The 21413-nt window shown below is 43.3% G+C and overlaps 1 protein-coding gene across 1 annotated transcript in view; it reads right to left on the bottom strand.

Moving 5' to 3' along the window:
• Window positions 1–2073: 2073 nt before the first annotated feature.
• Window positions 2074–21413, bottom strand: part of asz1 (ankyrin repeat, SAM and basic leucine zipper domain containing 1) — a gene marked incomplete at both ends in the record, with an annotated part of 33025 nt that continues 13685 nt past the window's right edge. Inside the window, 9 exons of the mRNA XM_080737178.1 lie at window positions 2074–2235; window positions 7994–8107; window positions 9125–9230; window positions 12704–12816; window positions 13519–13575; window positions 14496–14568; window positions 15239–15348; window positions 15690–15824; window positions 16319–16430. Of these exons, the coding sequence (XP_080593304.1) occupies window positions 2074–2235; window positions 7994–8107; window positions 9125–9230; window positions 12704–12816; window positions 13519–13575; window positions 14496–14568; window positions 15239–15348; window positions 15690–15824; window positions 16319–16430 (982 nt within the window). The remainder of the gene's footprint in view (window positions 2236–7993; window positions 8108–9124; window positions 9231–12703; window positions 12817–13518; window positions 13576–14495; window positions 14569–15238; window positions 15349–15689; window positions 15825–16318; window positions 16431–21413) is intronic.

Genomic DNA, 21413 nt, shown 5'->3' with positions numbered 1-21413 from the left:
ATTCTACAAAACTTTGGTCGCTGTGCGCATTCGTTTAGGGACTTGTACGGAACATTTCCATATAGAAAGGGAAGACAGGCGGGTGCAGAAGACAGAGCTTCTTGATTTCCCAAATCAAACTTTTGTCCTGCATTAAAAATCGATCACCAGTGAAGACTTTCAGCAAACGGGTTTTTGCGCGTAAAACCCCATACTCGCTTTACGCGTTTGGAGCCCCCCCAAAAAAGTAGCAAGCGCTCTTGAGATACAGCTATTAGACAGTCGATCTTCCACAGAGATTTGCTGTGAGGAGAGATAGGCAGATGATCTGCTATCAGGTTTAAATTGCTTACACAAGGGGTGGGCGCTGTCCCGTCTCAGGAATGAGGTGAAGACATTAGACGTCTCAGAGTATCTGTTCAGGCTAGCTTGCCACCAGACACAAGCTTGGCCCGTTTCCAGAGCGCCAAGGTGTAGAATGTGGTCCAACGCGATGGGCTCCGACTCCTGCGCGCTTTTACAAAAACAATATAGACGGACGTGTTGGGGAAAGGACTCGGCGCGCCACAGACAAGACGCGCTACAGGAATGTGGATCCAGCACGTCCAAGTGCCAAATATTTCAGAGTCAGACCCCCCCTACTACATACATACATGACGCACTGATATGATACACCCGTATGCACCCCATAGCCTACATTTTTAAGCCCGAGGATGAGGAATGATGGTTCAGAGAGAAAAAAAAGAAATCCACGGATTCTCCCAAAGCCGCACCTTGAGGTGATGTGTCCATTTCAATTGGATTATCCGTCGTGTTCTTTTGAAGTCGCTTGGGTGAATCTGTGCGATTGTCACATTAGATTTCTTGGACCTTTGATCTCGTCTTCATGTAAGCGACTTGGTGTTCCCGTCTCCTCTTTGTATGGGGAGGACCGGATGATCTGACGAGATGCGATTAAACGGACAAATTGGATTCTTCTCATGATCTCCGTGGAAGAAAACCAACATGCCCACCAGGCTAAGGGAAGGAGATTTAGTCTCGTTGCTTTCATAAATCATTGAACACGTTTGTTTTGCAGTAAGGAGGAGGTTCAAATACAGATTGTTTGCTGCCTTATGCATGCAGTGCACTATGCAGACCAACTGTCCTAGCACTAATTTGGCTACACCAATAGTTTATATAAATGTATCACAAAACAAGAATGTGTAGCTGTTCACTATTCTATGGGATAAATTAGGTCATGACCTGTAGAGTAAATTAAACAAAGCCAGGGCACACTTGCTATGGCACTGACTGCTTTTGAGTGACAAGTTCATATCATTTTCCAAAATGCTAATCAACTACTGTAAAGAAAATATATATAATAATAAATGAGAGATACAATATGTATAATCTATCAAACATTAGATTTACCATTACATGTGAGGGATATCTAATATTAGAGAAGGTCTGTCTATTTGATTGGGCCATATTCTAGGGGTCAAAATCACAAAAAAATACAATAAATCTGTAGAATAACACAGCAAACAAGCAACACAATCATTTATTCAATTCACATAACTATAACAACAACAAAACATCAAATGCATGCATTGAAAAGTAAAGAATGTTAATTGAAAGAATGTATTTTCTTTAATTTTGGTAAAATGAAATAACTTAAAACAACAATAACAGCGAATTTCAGCAACAACTCTAAAACATATTTAAACAAATTATGTTACAAAAGTCCAAAGACTCACAATCCGTATTACTACTACTACCAATCAGACTTGTAACATAAACAAGATAAACCTATAAGTAACAAACAGATATGAAAAATGTTACCATAGACAACAAAACAACAAACAGATTATGAACAGGCTTCCTCAAAGACAAAATTGGTCAATGGTTTTCTTTTCTAGTCCAGCAAATAAACAAAGATGTATGGAAGAAAACTACTTACTATTTGTAAGTAAAAAAAATAAAAGGTACTTTTGGACCCCATAGATGAGCTGACAGTGCAACTGCACAAACAGAATAATTATGCCAGCTACTTAATAACACAAACAAACAAACTGAATTTACCAGCATTGGTAATTTGGCATTATTTTACACCTACAGAACAATGTTGCCCTTGGCTGCTCTAGAGAGGAGGAAGAGCACGCCGGCACAGAGTGCACTCGCTACGGTGGCTCTCGCCAGGAGCCCTTGCCTCCTCCTCCAGTTGCCGTGGAAACTAGGCTGAGGAAGCCGACAGGAGCCGCCGTCCTGGTCCATCTGAGACGTTCACATGGAAAACACACAAACACACCAGTTAAAATCACTCTATTGCAGGGGTTTTCAAAGTGGGTGACGGGGCACCCTGACGGCAGTCCAGGCGTGCCACGAGATAATTTGACAATATTTGGAATTTATTTGGATACTTGAAAACATATTTAGTATCATTTTAAACTTGAAGTACAAAGTTATTTTCAGTCATTTCTAACCAAAATGGCTGTTATCTCAACGTTTTCCTCGCAACATAATCACTAAAATATCGTCACTGTCGGGCAGAAACCTTGTATCTCCCAAGTTTCAAATGTGTACGTCTTTTGGTAAAGCAAAGCCCTGGCCTGCTTCATCATACAAGACTGTCGCACAAAACTAGTGAAAACAGCCAATCTACAAGCACAACGCACATCTACAAGCTTGAAGCGCGGCACTCGGTGCCGCGCTGTGAGCTTGTAGATGTGCTATTTTTTTATTGTGAAAATACCCAGGGCCCAGAATTTGGTGAAACACCTCTGCCGTCGCCCACTGTTAAAATACACTTTGAGAGTGTGAGCCTCATATACCCACCCTCTCCCTATAACGGAGATAATTCTACTTAACTTGTAGTTGGACAAGTCATCCCCATCCCACATGTATTCTCAAAGTTATGTCAACATTGGTTTGAAGCATTTGTCACTGAACAGTTTTGGCTACGTACAGGCAACCTGTCACACGCCCACACTATTAGTATAACCAATGCTCACTCGAACACGATGACCGTTAGAATGCTCACTCGACGCTCTCCCTTTCTCTTTGTCAACGACATCACACTTTTTCCACATGAGATCAATAAAAAAAATGTCCCCCCACCAAAAAAGGGGCAATATTAACCACTTGATCTTGCCATTCACCTTCACACACACACACACACACACACACACACACACACACACACACACACACACACACACACACACACACACACACACACACACACACACACACACACACACACACACACACACACACACACACACACACACACACACACACACACACACACACACACACACACACACACACACACACACACACACACGGCAGTGGTACAGGCCTCCTTACACACACGGCAGTGGTACAGGCCTCCTTAACTAATCCACTCTGTGGATTATGCCACTTTTTTGCTAGTCACCCGACCAGGGGCCTGCTCTAGTTAAAGCTATAGTAAGTGGGTGGGAAACATTGGCTCAGTTCCTAGACGACCATAACACAAGAGTCAAGCTCTGACTGCTTCATTACTACCTGCAGTGAAGGCATGTCGGGTCACACTGTGATTCACCAGACTGACACTGAGTCACGGAGACTTACAGTTAGTTCACTTCCACCCTACAAAAAAACACATTACACTATATTCCCGGACATGGAGTTAAAGTACAAAAATATTGGTACCAAAAGTAAAAGTACTCGGTACGCAGAATGTCCCATTTCAAGTTTGCAAATGTACAAACAACTTTTGAAAATAGCAGATCTACAAGACGCGATGCATTGTGAGCTTGTAGATCAGCCGTTTTCAAATGGCCGTAATGTATATATAGGGCTGACATCTATGTTTTGTAATAATCAAAATCGACAAAGTAACTAAGGTTTTCAAATGACACATTTTTATGGGTCCCTTAATTTTTTGTTTACTACGCGTTTCCTGTTTTTAATTATTTAAAAAAAAAAAAAAAACATTACCAAAAAAAAGGGAAATATTTCATGATAAAAAATAATGCAATGATGAAGTAATTTCATGAATAAATAAAATAAAAATCTAAGAAATTCCATAAAATAGAAAACAAATTTTTAAGAAAATAGCCTCACAACGCGGCGTGAAGCGACGCGTTGTGAGCTTGTAGATCTGCTTTTTTCACTAGTTTGGGTCCCGGGCAAACATCGAATTTCTCTTTTGGGTCACAGGCTAAAAAGTTTGGGAACCACTGGTGCACACTACAGCACATCCCACCATGCCTTTTAGTATCGTCACACGATTGAGGGGGTTTCAGAAAGACCACGTACTGCACCACAATCAAGGGCTGCCTTCACCACCCGCTGCTTCAGAGCTACGCATGTTGCATAACGCTTCTGTTTCACGGAGTCATGCCTCACGTTCTGCTCAATCATTCCAGTTGTAATATGAGTATTTCAGACCAGTGAAGTCTTGTGGTACTGTAGTGACAGGCTAGTCCAGACCAGCATAACACACCATCATCTCTGATATTACGTTTCATTGAATGCATGGATTAAAATGGCCTGCCCTGCAGAGTTCACAACCCCAAGTTATTAGTCAACTTCCAAACAAACAGCAGAGTGGCTCTGCAAGTGATAGTCAAAGTAACACGTCTTTCAGCAATGTAAGGGAAATAAGTGCCCAACTAGAGTTCTTAATTTCAGCCAGAAAACGACCCTGCTTTTATTTTTAATAGCAGATCTACAAGCTACTGTATATCAGGGGTCTGGGGACCCCTAGGGGGTCCTCAGAGTTACTACAGGGTGTCCTTAAAATCTTAGTTTGATAGAATCTTTTTTTCTCCTTTTTTATATTAACCACTTTTTATATTAACCACGCCGATCTACAAGCTCACAACACCTCGCAGTTTCGGCAAAGAGGTTTGGCGTAGAGGGGAGAAAAAGAGCACACCAAGTACAGAGTGAAAGGTCAAGATTATTAAGTATTGACGGTGGCTAAATATCTGATAACACAAATTGACATGAATCCAAAATACACTGATGATTGTGCTGTTAAACGATGAAACTATATGGAATCTGGGGGTCCCTGCTTCCTATCTCTCTCAGCTAAGGGGTCCTTGGCCTGAAAACGTTGAAGACCCCTGAGCTATATAACAAACAAACGTGCACCCTTGGTTGCACGTATCACATTGAGGGTGCAACGCATGTGGAGGAACACAACACCGCTCCCAGCTCTGCTGCATGCTGAGGAGGCGCCCCTCATCTGCTGGCTTCCAACCTGTGAACACGACCAAGTATGTTTGTTGGAGTGCCAATCCAAGCTAGAGCCATCGCAGAGGAATCATACCACTGTGGCTGGCCACAGGTTACAGTCTCACCAAAATCATCAAGGTCCATCCTCTGGGAAGCATGAAGGTGCACAGCCAATCCACTGCAATCCAGCCAGTAGTTTTCAAGTTATCTGGTTGGGACCAATGTGTTCTAGATACAATTGGAATCCTAAAGGTGGCACTAGAGTTGCACAATTAGGACGTTTAAAGATTCCATGACAATACTGAACCCCACATACAGTACTGTAGATGTTTGGTCTATATAATGGCATCACTTAGACGCCACAAACTGTGAAAACACCAGATGGTGGTCATGAGCATCTTCTCAAAGATTGGTTGTTTTGGACTTCTTGTGTCCGACAGTTTAAGTTGAAATGATGCCGGATTTGCCGGTTTTGTTGTTTTTCACTTTCAGGGAATCATATTATTGCGTACGAAGGTCGCAGTTTACCATGAGAAATGTCACAGCTTGTCCGTGTCCGTGTAGACGTGTGCGTAGCCGTGTATGTACGCTGTGGTTCTATGGGTTTGTCGCTCTGACGCCATGCTTTGATGTCACTGTGATGTCATGGGAACCACTTAAAAGAATGGGTTTGCCGCTCTGACATCACGCTCTGGCTTGATTCCCTTCTATGCCCATATATGGAGATCGCTGATGTCATCATGAGTCACATTTGCAAATTAATTAAGTCCTTGGCCGTTTTATGCCCATATATGGAGATCCCTGTCCCGATGTCATCAATATTAAGGGCATATCTGGGAATAAGTATCATCGGGTCCTCCATCAAGGTATGCTGAATCTCTTTTTTTCCCCTTCTTTATAGATTTTTGACACAGGTACATTTTATGGTGTGGTAGTTCATAAGATGTCAAGTTTTCTTTCTTCCCCTTTGTGCACACAACAAACAACACACAACTCAAGTTACAACATCTATGTATTATTCTATGGGCCATAAGTATTTAAACCCAGCAAGTCTTGTCTAGACACACAGTATAGCATAGATTTCTCAGAGCGGCAGCCATAACTGCGGTGTCAAGCAGCACCTATGTGTGTGTGCGGCCGTGCGCCGACACCGCAGCACTCTGGAAAAAGGTTAGACAATTTCATAATTGTTACAATGACTTCTGTCACAAGCAGCTCAGCTTTTCTTTTTTCGCTTTCTCTACACAAATATACCATGATATAGTATACCCCAATGAAATGTCAGGAAGGTATCAAACAAATAGATGCCAGCCATGCCTCAACAATATAAATTATCACCTGGGCATTTGTCAGGTTGGATAAGGAGGTCAATGATGTGGCCGGGATAATATTTTTCATAGCCTTATTTGTTTATAAAGACCTTTTGTTTTTGCATTCGATCAACACTTGAGTTAATAATATGACATTAGTCTCATGTCTCATGTCAGCTGTTGGTACTGCATACATAGAGATATAGGGACATGGGGGGCCTACGTACGTAGGCCCCCGTAAGTCAAACATAGGAGCTGTTTGCAACGCTCAAAAACATTAACATTACAAATGTTAGTCCTGCAGGGATTTGGCTGAGAACATGTCAGGTGCTGCTGGCCAGTGTGTGTGAACCGTTGAAGATCACCATTTTACGCTCTGTGTTTTGGTTCCGTCTCTCCCGGATAAACCTTAGTGTCTCTGCAGCCAAGAGTTCTACCAAACCATCAAGCAGCAACTATGTTTGATGGCTGAGCTTTGGTCATTTTTTTAGAAAACTTGCTATTGTCTCAAAAGTGAAGTAGCTTGTGGTGACAGTTCAGCATGCAATGGCACTTTAGCTTGTACCGTTTAGTCAAGTGCAAGCTTAACACTCAAATACCTGGAACGCGCCCGAGTCGCGTTAGATTTTAACCACTTTGACCACTATTTTATGCCTTAACCATTGAAAAATAGCAGATATACAAGCTCACAGCGCGGCACCGAGTGCCGCGCTGCGAGCTTGTAGATCTGCTATTTTAGAAAAAACGTGAAAATGTGTGCAAGTCTTTGAATATCTTTGACCCGATCTTTGACCCGACTTCCAAATCCTTCCTCTAAATCAGTGGTTCTCAAACTTTTTCATGTCAAGGACCCCCAAAATTACAGGTATTTAGCCACGGACCCCCCATCTCAAAATATGTTGTTCCAGGGACCCCCCCGGAAGCAAATATTTGAGTTACAAATGCTCGCTTTTAAATAGATATATTCAAAGACTTGCAAAGAAAAATCATGATTTTTCAAAATAGCAGATCTACAAGCTCGCAGCGCGGCACTCGGTGCCGCGCTGCGAGCTTGTATATCTGATATTTTTCAATGGTTAAAGCAGTCAATAATCCTAGGCCTAAATGGGTTAACATCCTCTCAGCCCTTTTTTCACCCCTAACCCCCCCATATTGTCTGTGCACTGACAGGCCAGTGTCACAGCACGGCTGAATTATGAGCTGTGAGGATTCTGCCCTGTCAGGAACCACTCTCTCCTTTTGAAATACACACACATACACGGACAGGTGCACACATGTACACACCTATATGTTTAGGAGCTCCTCTGAATACACACAAACACACTAGCGCAAGATTAAACTGAATCAACCCACACTGCCTCTTTGTCTGTTAGACTAACAGCTCGAAAACATCAAGATGTCAAACACCCCATTCATATAGAAGTATGTAATCAACTTATACTCCACCAGCATGTGTGTGTAAATGTGTGTACATGCAAGTTGTGCAAGCTGACCTGTCGCATCAAGTTGCGAAGGCAGATGACCTCTTTTTGCAGGTCTCCAATCTGTCCAACCAGATCGTTGCAGATGGACTGGGCTTCCTTCTTAGGGTCCAGGGACAGAACCAGCTACATGGAGACAGAAACACAACCAGACGATTGTGATCAAGCCCTTTGCACACAGGCGCGTTTATCCGCACGGATAAAACTGACAATTTCATTTTTTTAAAAGAAAACAATGATTCTGTACGACTTCATGCACACCGGATCCGAATTGGTCGTGCGACGAGTGGCTGCGGCCAGTTATACCACCTTTCCCACTACAAGGACCTGAGTAGAGTGGTGTCAAAGTAGTACTAAGGTCTGAGCTAGGCCAAACAGTGCCAAACACTTCATAATGACTGATGATCACTCACTGACTTTTCATTTAGACCAGGATATAGTTGTAATGGGGCATCATTTTGTAGGCAGAGGAGAATCTGCCCCCAGAGCATTTTCTGTCCCTCGCTATTTCAAAAAACAACTAAAAAATAACGACTAAAGTATAATTCTAACACTTTCCTTTCAACAACAAAGAGAAGAAAAATGTGTAAATAGTAAAAATAGTAAAAAGATTCACGGAAACTGGGGGCAGAAATTCTCCTCTGCCTACAAAATGATGTCATACTTAACAGCCCCCAGATTATATTATAATCCCTGTTATGAGCTATTATAGTGTGTTATAATAATTATCATAGTTGTAATACATTGCATTTGTATACAGGACAGTTGACCACTCATCTACATTACATTGTGTCAATGAATGCTACTTGTACCTGAGGATTTGAGTGGGGGTACTTTTGTGTAATGGAATTAGTAGATATTTTGATGCGGTTTGGTGTGGTGTGGTGTGGTGCTGAAGCTGCAGTCGAAATCCGGCAAGACATGCTGAACAGTCCGCCGTGCCCGGGAATCGAACCAGGGGCCCGCTGTCAGGCATTAGAGCTTATGCGGTACATACATTAACAACTTGGCTATCAGCGGCCCATGGTCTGTTCCGAGTTAGCAGATACAGACCAGTCCATGTAGAAGGAATGAAAGAAGAGACAGGCAACAGACAGACAGGTGTGTAGACCGTGACGGCCAGACAGCCACAGCATACAGTACCTCAGAAGTTCGCCGTGGGAAGCGGTTGATGACGTCCTGTACAGTTTCTGTCAGATAGCAACACTGCTGCTTCAGGCTGATCAAGAAGTTATACATCTCTTCATTCCTAAGACACACACAGACAAAAAGTCATGGTCAAACGACTTTTCATTCTTTGTCACCTTCTTACATAGACAAGTTTTCACTGGGTTACTGTCTTTTCACTCTACACAGCTTTGCACTCTCTCAGTCTCTGACACACAAACAGCTTTTGAATGTCACTCTCTCGCACAAATACACCTCTTTTCACTCACAATCTTTCTTGTACTGTACACAAGCACCCGACAGAAATGCCCGTTAAAGGTGCTGTCCACATCTACGAGACAAAGGACAGTAGATCACGTCCCAGGACGACAGGGCAGACAGATTGATAGTAGCACGGACAAAACCCAGTGTTCCCAGTCCTTCTACGCTTTCCCACTTCCTCCGCCAAAACTCCACAGAACACGGAGCAGGTGGCTGCCCCGCCCCGACCGTCCGTACTAACCCCACACCCCTCCAGACCGGTTTCAGAATACATCACTCTTAAATGATTAGCTCTTCATATACATCACCCATCCCACCTCCCCTTTCTCCTCTTGTGGTCCTCTGGGGAGGTGTATTGATGTGTCTTATCTTAATGGTACATTTCCCTGGGCTGGGGGGACCGCGGCACAGCCAGCCGCAATGCTCCTCCTCGCACTCTGTCAGAGGGGTGCGTAAACAGTGTCAGTCAACCTGCCGTTCCCCCTCTCCTCCCCTCACTGGCTTGTTAGTTTATCTAGGGGGGGAGCAGGGAGTGATGATAGGCCCTCGTTGGCAACGAGGGGTGCGTAGCTCCGGGGGAGAGCCTCCGCCGTGAGCGAGCAAAGAGAAGATGTGTGTTGAGATCACCACGGGATGGCTACGGAATGTTGCGTGGGAACGTCGATGCAGGTTCTGCGCGGGTGAGATCAGTTCTGAGGTGGTGGTGCCGGGTGTAGAGCTGCATCCTAGTCACTAGCTAATGACACACTTTAATTCACTATAATACAATACAATTCTGTGAAATAATCTATCATTATTTTTGGTTGCACACATCTAATTTAAAAGTCGAGTTAATTGTTTGCTGGCTTGAAACGGCTTGAAATTCAACTAACAACTGTGATGCTCAACCCAGACAAAAATGTCAGTCAGCTCCTCTGTTGAAACAAACAATAGCACTGAGGCGGGTCAAGAGTGTCACTAGGCAAAAAACAAAAAAAGCAGATTGATCATTTGTTTGACCCTGAGCCCTTCTGGGTCAGACACTGTTATAGAGCTTCTGTCAAGGTCTAGAGCACTCACAGCCTAATAGGACAGACCGGGCATTCGTTTCCCCTCACTTACAGTACCCCAAGTACACAGTCAACACTAGAAATGTGCCATTCTCAGTCATTACATTCTGTACTACAGCAGAAGGGAATACATTTATTCTATAGAGGGTATGCACGTGACATCATCATCATACCCGGAAGTTATGTGGACGCCTACTGAGTAGCAAAAAAAATACTTTCTGGCCTTGACAGCCCATACATCCAAACAGAGAAGTCCCATCTTATTGCATTAAACAACGTTAAACTCACTTTGCCACTCACTTTGCCACTCGAGTTGCCATTCACTTTACGCATGCGCATACCCTCTATATCTCTAGCGGGAGGGGGTGGCTTTCCTGAGCTATGATTAGGAGGAGAGGAGTGACCTGGGGAGAGTTTGTCTTCCCAATTATCACTACAAACTTACTTTTTTTCTATGTGTATTCAACATGACTTGACTTGTACTGTTTAGGGAATGTCATTATAAGCCTAAAATGTCCAAACAATAAACACTTTCTTGAATAGCAGAAGTCAGGACAGCACGTTGTGAGCTTGTAGATAGGCTATTTTTGTATTTTTTTTTTTTTTACATAAAATATGAGCTTTAGTGACATCCGGCTCATTTCAGGGGACCAGGTCACAAATTCCCCCCCCCCCCCTATGTGGGGGACAATGTAAAACCTTTGGACTTGGAAACAAGAGGGCCCTGTCTCGGTGAGGATTCATGAAGTGACAAGCTTAGGTGGGACGGCTATGTTTGGCCCCTACTGCCGGCCTTTCCATCGCTCACAGCAATCCTCCATCATCTCTCACCATACAAATCATTTAGGGCTCCACTTAAACCATTAGGTCCCAGCTCATGGTTGTGGGCTGTGGAGACGGAGTGGTGGAGGTGGGTGGAGGAGGGGAGGGGGTGCAGCGGAATGCTTGGCCGGTTGCTTCCAAGCCTGATGAATGACTTCCAGTGGGGGAGGATAGACAGAGCGATACGGGGAGATTGGGGGGGGGGCACACGGTTCAGGTGTGTGGCTGACAAGTGTTTTGAGATTTTCTCGAATACACTCATACTGCTTTAGCAGGGTGAGAAACCACCATTACAATCCTGATACTCGGAAGTCTAGTTCAGAACAAAGATTTGGCATTTTGCGAAACCTCTTTCAAGCCTGATTTACGCTTCATCGTATGATAGTCACGTGCAGAACATAGCCAGTCTACAATCTCACGAAGCATCAGATCAGCGACTCTTTGAGCCTGTAGATCTATTATTTTCGGTGCTCGACAGAGACAGACATACGACAGAACAAAGATTAAGCATTAGAACGTTGCAGAGAAAAAGCAATTGTGGTCATTACCCCTTGTTAGCAAATGAAAATTAAGTAGGCTATTGAAAGGCAACTTTTCAGTTGTTGTTTTTTTTACCCGATCAATCATACTGTCGTAAAATGTCAGGTTTTCATAGGCTGCTCAGTAATTTGACCAGTGTGGTTGTGTCAAGACACAAAATGCAATAGGATTCAGGTAAGAATTTTAGAGGAAGAGGAAGATGAGACACCAGACCCAACCACACAGATGAGCTTAAGGCCTCTATCAAAGCAAACCTGGGCTTCCATAACGCCCCAACAGTGCCACAGGCTGATCATCTTCATGCCATGGTGGTCCGTGGCTCAAATGCTAAATACATAATAAACCTTTATATAGGGGTGGGCGATATGGAAAAATACAATATCACGATATTTTCCCAAGCTGTATCACAATACACGATTTTATCACGATTCTTTTTCATGTTGGTTTTTATGGTTATTTTTGAAGTTACTTGACAAAAACTAGACTCCCTGGGTTCCTTTTGGGAGGTCTAAATTGAACTTTACAAGTATGTAACTCTGACAGTATACAAATGGAGACAAAGGTGTCCATTTGGTTTCATTTGTATACTGTCAGAGTTAAGTGGAGACGTTGACATTATAAAGTTTGAGAACTACCTGTACTGATTTAGACCAAAATGCAGGTTTAAATTGATTTCTGCAATGAATCTCTGTATTAACGATTAAACAGGATTTTTTACAAGGCTCCCTCAATTGTATCACGATATATACGATATCTCTGAAAAGGCGTATCGTGGAGACATTGTATCGTCTCAACGATAATTATCACCATATCGCCCACCCCTACCTTTATATGAAAAAGGTTGAACACCAATGAGTTGGATAATTGATGGTCGGTTTCCTACCCTCTGTCTATGTTCTGCAGCTGGTTGAGGGTCTCCATGTCCACGCTGTCCAGTTGCATGTCCTTCACAGCGTTCAACACCTTCTGCTGGTCCTCTGGATCTGTGATTCCAAGCTGACACAAACACACCAATATCAGCCTATCAAAAAGGAGCAGGCTTTTGGCCAAGTCCTCATTACAACAAGAAGGGAGCAGCCAGCGTTTCTCAATCGGTGAGTTGGAAAGAAAAAGGATAAAGTTAAAGCATTTGATTTGGGACAGCGAATTATTTCATAATCGATTTAATTCAATCTATTAATCTCGTAACAAGACAAGTTGTAAGCATAAAACATATTAGATCATTTTTACATGACATCATTAAACCAGTTACTCAATTATTAACGTTTTATTTTGTCAATTGGTTATTACGTTTTATTTTGTCAATTGGTTATTATTGAGTCATCCATTCTCCTTTCAATCAAGAATTTAGAATGAAATGTGCAGCTGTTTTGCTGTGAATTTTACATGTTATTCTTGGAACATACTGTATATATTACCCAGAGAAATGATCTGCCATAACTCACCAAGTTGAAAGTTAATTGACATATAAATTAACTTCCAATAGACTTAGAAGGAGAGTAGTGCTATACCAATGTAGCTTTGCCACGAGTACGGACTATGCTAGCTTCAAAGACAAAAGCCTACTATTTCAGGGGGAACTATCTTTAAGGAGTATGACATCAGTAGCCGCCTCCATCCTTTCAGGGTCATTGTGGAGCCTAGTGGAGAGTGAGACAGCTGGCAGACAGACAGACAGACGGACCAGTCACCCTCTACCTTTTGCAGGTCATCCTTCTCCATGGTCAGCAGGTGGCCCCAGGTGATGTCATTATCCTGCACGCGTGTGTGTGTGTGTGTGTGTGTGTGTGTGTGTGTGTGTGTGTGTGTGTGTGTGTGTGTGCGTGCAATTGCATGTAAAAAAAAAAGACAGAGAGAAAACATCACTCAGCATTTACCAAATCAAAACTCCTGCTGCTTATTCCTGACCTGTGCACCTGAGACAGCTGTACCAGCATGAGAACATAGAACCTCTCCTCAGCCCGCCACCCCAACCTTCATCAATCACATGGCTGCTTTACACTCTAGCCGACCCGTGTTTTAATTCAACTTGATCCTCAGGCAGCAACACTGAGTCCATTATGAGCCGCTGAATAAGATATGTAAACTACCTGTTGTGTTTCTGTGCACGTCATTTTCACGGGGCATAATGCAGCTGTGGAGTGTAGTATGTCTGGGATTGCTGTAGCCTACCTTGTACTGTAAGTCACCCATGTTGTTTTAAACATTTAAACCCCATCGCCTTCGTTGATCAGAGGTACAATACTTGGTCTCCTCCTTTTTTCCCTCTACACCAAATCTCCACCCAAAATAATCGATACAAAAAGTTGAGTTGCCATAAGTGCCAAGCTGCCAGCTGAGTTGCAGATCAAAGGTGCGCAATCGTCGTTCTTCAAGCGAGGTGAAAACATGCAATTTAACTTAATTGTCTCTTATTGTACAGTAGGCTGTTACATAGCCAGTCCCTAGCGTACTGATAGAACGGCATTTTTCATAGTAATTGTAATTATTAGGTTTGTCAAGTCCTTTTAATATCAGTTGGAGTCGATTCTGTAATATATTGGAAGGAACACATTAAAAAATATATATCATTTTGTACCCATGAAGACCTGGAATCTAAAACGTTCTGATTGATTAACGCTACATGTATATAAATGTGACTTTGTGCATAGCTGCATTTCTGTGGTTCTACTCACGTTCATGATGTCTGCCAGGTATTCCAGGTTGAGCCCATGCAGGAGAAGCTCTATGTCACCCAGCTTGGTTGTACTGAGGAGATAAGAGTTCAGACACATACATTTTAAATCTACAGTATCACAACGTGTTGCAGCATGACACGTTGTGAGCTTGTAGATGTGCTATTTTTGGCTATTTGTCATACAACAAAGTATATGGGACTTACAGTAAGTGGTTAAACGTCTCCGCAGTTCATGTAAGAAACAGACGCAACCTAAAGTACTGTACCAGTGCCAGATATGTTAGGACTTAGGAGGGATGCTATAACTGTAATTAACCAGAAGTGTCTGGATGGAACTTAACACTTTAGCCAGGCAGTTTATTGTTGTTTGTGTCGATACTAGGCATTGGATTTAAGTACAACTTTCATACAGACCTTCTATAGACATAACTTGACAGACTAAACAGAACTCAGTGAATTTTACCCTTTTCAGTTCACAAACATGCAAGATTTATGTTGCGTCTTCTAGAATTTGTATTGGCATTTTCTGCATTGTTCAGATAGGGTGTAGAGAGACTGGAAGGGCAGGGCAGAGAAGGAGAGACGTGACGAGTCAGGTTTAAACTCGGACCCTTGTGACTCACAAGGAGCCTAGGGTCAGTCCTGACCTGCGGGTGCACGCCGAACACCACACCAACATAACGTCTTCCTGACTTCCTGCAGAAATGTGAGCTGTGAAAGGTGTTTCTATGGTTTGCTCACCTCTCTTTGGAAGAGCAGGGCTCAGAGTCGCCCTTGATCAGCTTGGAGAGGGTTTCCTCATTGGAGCAGGACGCAGAGGTCTGGAGAGCACAGGACAGGATCCTGGCTATCTGTAGACAGAAGTTGTTCTTTTAGTCTTTATTCGCGTTTCCCCATTTTCTTTCTGTCATTAAAGTGTACAGTCGCCGATCTACAAGCTCCAATGCGCCGTGAAGCGTTGTGAGCTTGTATATCGGCTATTTTTGCCAAATGTTCGCCTAAGAATAAGGACGCTACTTCGCATTTCTCTAGAGATTTTAGCATCCGTGCGCACCATACGGAATTACATGTCATACATGTCCAAAATTGACAGAAAGGATTTTCTAATTAAAATTACACAAAGGAAATCCCTGCTTGGCACAGCAAACCTGTTTAGGGACAAGCGGACAAGGTCAAGCTGTAATGAAAGTACCTCTGGTTGCTTGTACAGCTTGGCCACCTCATAAGGACTGTTGCCGTCGTAGTTCTTAATGGTCTTGTCTGCTCCCAACTGGATTAGTTTAAGGACTGCCTCACTTTTACCACACTGCACTGCTATGGTCAGGGCCTGAAGGAACACAAAAGAGAAACATATGATCTGAATGCGTGATATAGCGGTTAGAACCAGCATGTCCTATAAGGAGGACAATAGTTTGATTACAATTAATGTACCCTCATTGATTCCGGATGGGGTCCCCATTCGGAATCAATGGGGGTTAATTTACTATACTATATTTTTTGTCTTAAAAACAAAAAACTAAAACATGTTATTGAACTCAAGTCTCCATGGGGTGAGTAATCAATAGAAGAAAAAAAAACATTTTGGGGGTGAACTACTCTTTTAAGCAAACACTGAATCTTTACCAGTGGCCAATCGACAAAGTTATTGGCCTGTATCTAGCATGAAAATACAAAAGAATGAGTCTCTCACACTGGGGTGTGTGTGTGTGTGTGTGTGTGTGTGTGTGTGTGTGTGTGTGTGTGTGTGTGTGTGTGTGTGTGTGTGTGTGTGTGTTAGTACAGAGGAACACAGATGTTAATGAAGCGAGTGTAAGGACAGACCGTGAATCCGTTGGTGTCCTGGACATTGACATCTGCCTCATGGGCAACCAGCAGGTTGATGAGTTTAGTGTAGCCATCCCTGGCCACTAGCATCAGACAGGTCATACCAAGGCTGGAGAGGAGAGGGAATGAGAAGTTGAGAACATGGGCAGAGAGGAGACAGGAGGAATAATGAAAGAACAATGCCAAGGAGAACAATACTTTGGATCCACTAGAGGGCGACAGAGACCAAGCTGTGGGTTAAACAACTGACAAGTCAGGCAGGCCTAGCAACACATTTACTGGCAACAGAATGAATCAGTATTTTTTGATACTCCAACTACACTGACAGAACTGTTGAAGACAAGGCATTCAAATTGAAACAAAACAAAAAAACAGGGAGGAGTTAACTTGTCTGTTCAACATGCCCCCCAAAATCAACAATCTTCTCTTCTATTCCATCAACCAAATTGGCTGTTAAAGAGGAAAACCCATAAAAGCAGCACCGCAAAGTTACCAACCAAGGCAGCTGGTTTTAAAATCCAGGCCACTGGTTTTCTGTACCATCAGGACGTTAACCACTTAAGCCCTAATATACTTAGTTAACCCGAGTCCCTGAGGCGACCGCGGTTTTCCCAATGAACCTAAGCGCAACGGTGGGGGCCAGTGGTAGGCAAGGAGGTAGGGAGCGCTTCGCTGTGTTCACCTGGGCCGCGCAGAGGTGCCGAAAGTCGGGGGGGGGGGGAGCAAACGGCACACAACTCGGTAACGGCGCTGAGTCGGCTCATGCGACCGTCGCAACGCTCGACACAGCGACTTGATCGCTCGGCGGTGTCTCACGTGGCTCATGGCCGCCAGAGACGGCGTGCCTCCGTCGTCATCACCCTTGCAGCCCACCGCGCCCCCACCATTGCGCTCAGGGTAATTGGGAAAACCACGGTCGCGTCCCTGAGAGCTCTATACTAGGCCCCATCCTGTTTTTACTCTATAATAAATCTTTTCAGAAAATAGCCGAACTACAAGCTTAGAAGGCAATGCGATGTGTAGGTAGATCGGCATTTTCACCCAATCTTCACCCCCACCTTGTCTTCCATGTACCTCTAACCATGTACTCTGGGTAGTTTTGATTAGAAACTTCTAATCAGGGGTTAGTTTGACCTGGAATACCAGGCAATTGAAATTATCTTCAAGATTCGAGAAACACTGCTCTAATAGTTGATGTTAGGCTGTTTACATGTCCACATGAAACCTCATTACCTGATGTCAAATTCCTGTCCACACACACACAAGTTCCACAGATGATGTTGGGTTCAGTTCCAGGAATTTCTCCAACTTCAACAGCCATGGTTTGGAATGTTCGTCAACGCAAACCTTTTACCGGCATTTGCCTCATGGTGATAACACTTCTGATTAGAACTAGGGTTAAAATGTGCTTTTGTTCACTGTGTGAATGTTATAATAAATCCCCGGCTGTAACAAGCCTGACCTTTCTTGTTGAGGACTGTACCATGTCATCAAGTGTTGTAAATAACCAGTGAAACAGTTCTACTATATCACCTGGGACTCAAACAGTGGGTAAGAAAACGCCATCAATCCATAGAGGTGTGGGAAAGTACTGAGACCATTCATCAACGGATGGTCTGACGCCATTGATAAATGGGGCACCTGATGCCTTCCCAGAAATTACGGCATTACGTGTGAATCTTAGATATAGAGAGGGAAACACAGAGGAGAGAGATGGGGGGGGGGCGCGGAGATCATGCTTCACTTGTGAATGGCTATTAACCCATTTAGGCCTGAACACATTATGACGCAATATTTTATGCTTTAAATATAAAAAAATAGCAGATATACAAGCTCACAGCGCGGCACCGAGTGCCGCGCTGCGAGCTTGTAGATCTGCTATTTTTGAAAAATCATGAAAATTTGAATTTTGACCCTATTCTATAAGTGTCTTTTGAAACCTAAGGTTTTTTGAAAAACCTATATTTCTATGTCGGCAATCTGGCCAGCCATTGTCAAAGAAAAAGGTCCTTTTCACATAACTGGAGCTCAGTTAGTCTGTTCTTGAGAGACTGCTATGTTAGTGGTTCTCAAACCTTTTCATGTGAAGGACCCCCAAAATGATATTTATTTGGCCACGGACCCCAATTTCAAAATATTTAGTTCCAGGAACCGCCCAGAGGCAAAATTTGAGTTACAAACATTCGCTTTGAAAATACACATATTCAAAGATTTGCACACATTTTCACGACTTTTTCCAAAAATAGCAGATCTACAAGCTCGCAGCGCGGCACTCGGTGCCGCGCTGTGAGCTTGTATATCTGCTATTTTTCACTGGTTAAAGCAGTCAATAATTCTAGGCCTAAATGGGTTAATAAAACTACGATTCATTCACATCCGCAACACATTGTGATGAATCATGACCTCTGCAGGTACATAAATGATTCAATAAATGTCCCGGCAGAACTATCACACAGACGTCTGTGACGTGTATACCCATTAGTTCCTTCTTCCAAAGATGACTTTGCACCCAGTAAACAGTGGCTTCCTTGTTGAGCACATGGAGAGGTGACAGGTAGTGTCATTCAGGTGTTTTACTGCACTGTCTGTCACACCGCAGCTTCCCAGGGGCTGGGTGTGTGTGTGTGTGTGTGTGTGAGTGAGTGAGTGAGTGAGTGAGTGAGTGAGTGAGTGAGTGAGTGAGTGAGTGAGTGAGTGAGTGAGTGAGTGTGTGTGTGTGTGTGTGTGAGAGAGAGAGATACAGCATTACAAGTCTAATACCACTTTTTGTATTAAGAAGAAAAAATAAAAAACATTTGAATTATAAAAAAAAAAAACACTTTTAACCAGTTCATCTCAATATCTTTTATGCAGCAACAAGGTACATACCTACAGCCAAAAAATAAACTTAAGATGAGGCCTGTGTGTGTGTGTGCGTGTGTTACATTCCCAAGCAGACGGCGTATCAATACACAGATAATCCTGAATAAACAAAGCTCATGGCGTCACAGTGACGACTGACGAGACCAAAGACCTTGGGAGATCAAACACCTTATTCACCTGTAAACTGAAACTGAGCAGAGGAATTACAAACATTTCTTTCCTAAAAATGGTCATGTTCCTTTTTATTATACTTGATTATAATATTTTGCATAGAAAACGGTGCACATACCAGTAATTTGTTATGTTAGAACTAGTCAGTGCTGTCCACAAAAGGACGTATGCCACAGACCGTTGAGAATAATCGTACAAAAAGTAATGTTAACTAATATTTGATGTCTTAATTTAACTGAGACACCTTTCCACTTACTTAGTTGACCGGTTTTCTAGGTCTATACTTGGTCCCCTCTTTTTTTCCTCTCTACACCAAAACTCTTGTCGAAAATAGCTGATCTACAAGGTCAGCGCATGCTGTGAGCTCGTAGACCTGTTATTTTCATGTTCACCCCAGCACAGGAACTGTAGGTTTCATGTGGTTCCGGTCAATAAAAAATAAAAAAATTAAGCCAGTTTATACCCATCTCTGTTATTAATCTCGGATATTCCCGGGAAGCCAAATGACGTCATGATGATGTTATGATAACATCCTCCGGCAACACATTAAATATTAATTCAGTTTTGGACCTTCGAAATCTCTTCCAAAGCCTGGCATGCATTGGAAAAATATAAGACTGCTAAAGACAGAGATCTCCTTATCTTTTTTTTTCTAGTTCCGTGCCAGGTATTTCAGGTGTTTTTACCTGAATGGGACTCTTCGCATTTTCCCTATTATAAGTCAATGGGGAAAACGTATTCACCAATAAATGTATCATTTAAACTACACAACGTATCTCTTAGCAAAATGCAAGCACACGATTCCCGATGAGGCTGGTCGATTTGACATATGGAGGAGTAGCGCTGCAAAATAACGTTTATCTAGAATAAATAAATAAAGTCGGACAAGTACTATAGTCTGAGTGCAACCACACAAATACAGTACTATAGTCTGGTTGGCCTGTTAGGACAACCACACTAAATATCGCAACCGTAGTGTTTCCAGACTAGAGTGCTAAGTATTCCAGATGGTCCACAGAGAGGATATTTGAAGGTCTCATCAGTCGTCATTGGGTTACCACCAAGAAGGTGTGCCCCCCCCAACAACAACAAGCACTGCATTAACAAGGCTTTATTTTTGTTTTCATCTCTACCAGGCCAACAGGCTGGGATTAGGTTTGTTTGAACATAAATCAAGGAGCCTTTATGTCCAGAGAGGGCTAAAGCTGAGAAAAAAGATCGGAAAAAAATAAGCTGAGGGCAGCGAAGAACAGCTACAAGGAGAAGACGGAGGGCAAACTCGCTATGGATGTCTGGGAGGAGCTGAGGAAAATAACTGGTCACATGCAGTCAAGCACCACGGCTCAAGGCTCCAAGGAATGGGCAAAGTCGCAGCCATGTTAAAACCTCTTCAATAGGTTTGACGGGGCATTATAGGGCCACCCCTCAGCACCCATAGAATCCCGACCGGCATAGGGGATGCAATCATCCACCTGCTTCACAGAGCATAATATGCACATCTGAAGGACATGGGCAGCATTCTGAGAGCCACGTTTGTGGTTGTGCCCTCAACCCCAGGCAAGCTCTCCTGATGGCAGAGAAGCCGTCAGTCAAGCATGTGGAATGCAACTTCATGGCCTGGAGTACAGACTAACATATCAGCAGGCCTCAGAAGAACATCAGGCTACATGGTAACCTGACAGACATGCGGAGCAACACCTGCAAGAAACACAGATGCCCTCTTTAAGAAAGGACAGAGTAGTGTAGCAGCGGTGTCAGTGTACACACACACACACACACACACACACACACACACACACACACACACACACACACACACACACACACACACACACACACACACACACACACACACACACACACACACACACACACACACACACACACACACACACACACACACACACACACACACACACACACACACACACACACAGTGTGAACCCGCAGTTATGGATGCCACTCTGAGAAATCGGTCTATAGTAGCCCTTCTTTGCTGGGGAAGGCAACAGCGACCAGGATGCAAAAAGGCTGAACAGACCGGCGAGGAAGGCCAGCT

Source organism: Nannobrachium achirus (assembly GCF_963921795.1).
Source record: "Nannobrachium achirus genome assembly, chromosome: 11".
Taxonomy (NCBI): Eukaryota; Metazoa; Chordata; class Actinopteri; order Myctophiformes; family Myctophidae; genus Nannobrachium; species Nannobrachium achirus.
This window is presented reverse-complemented; position numbering and strand designations above follow the sequence as displayed.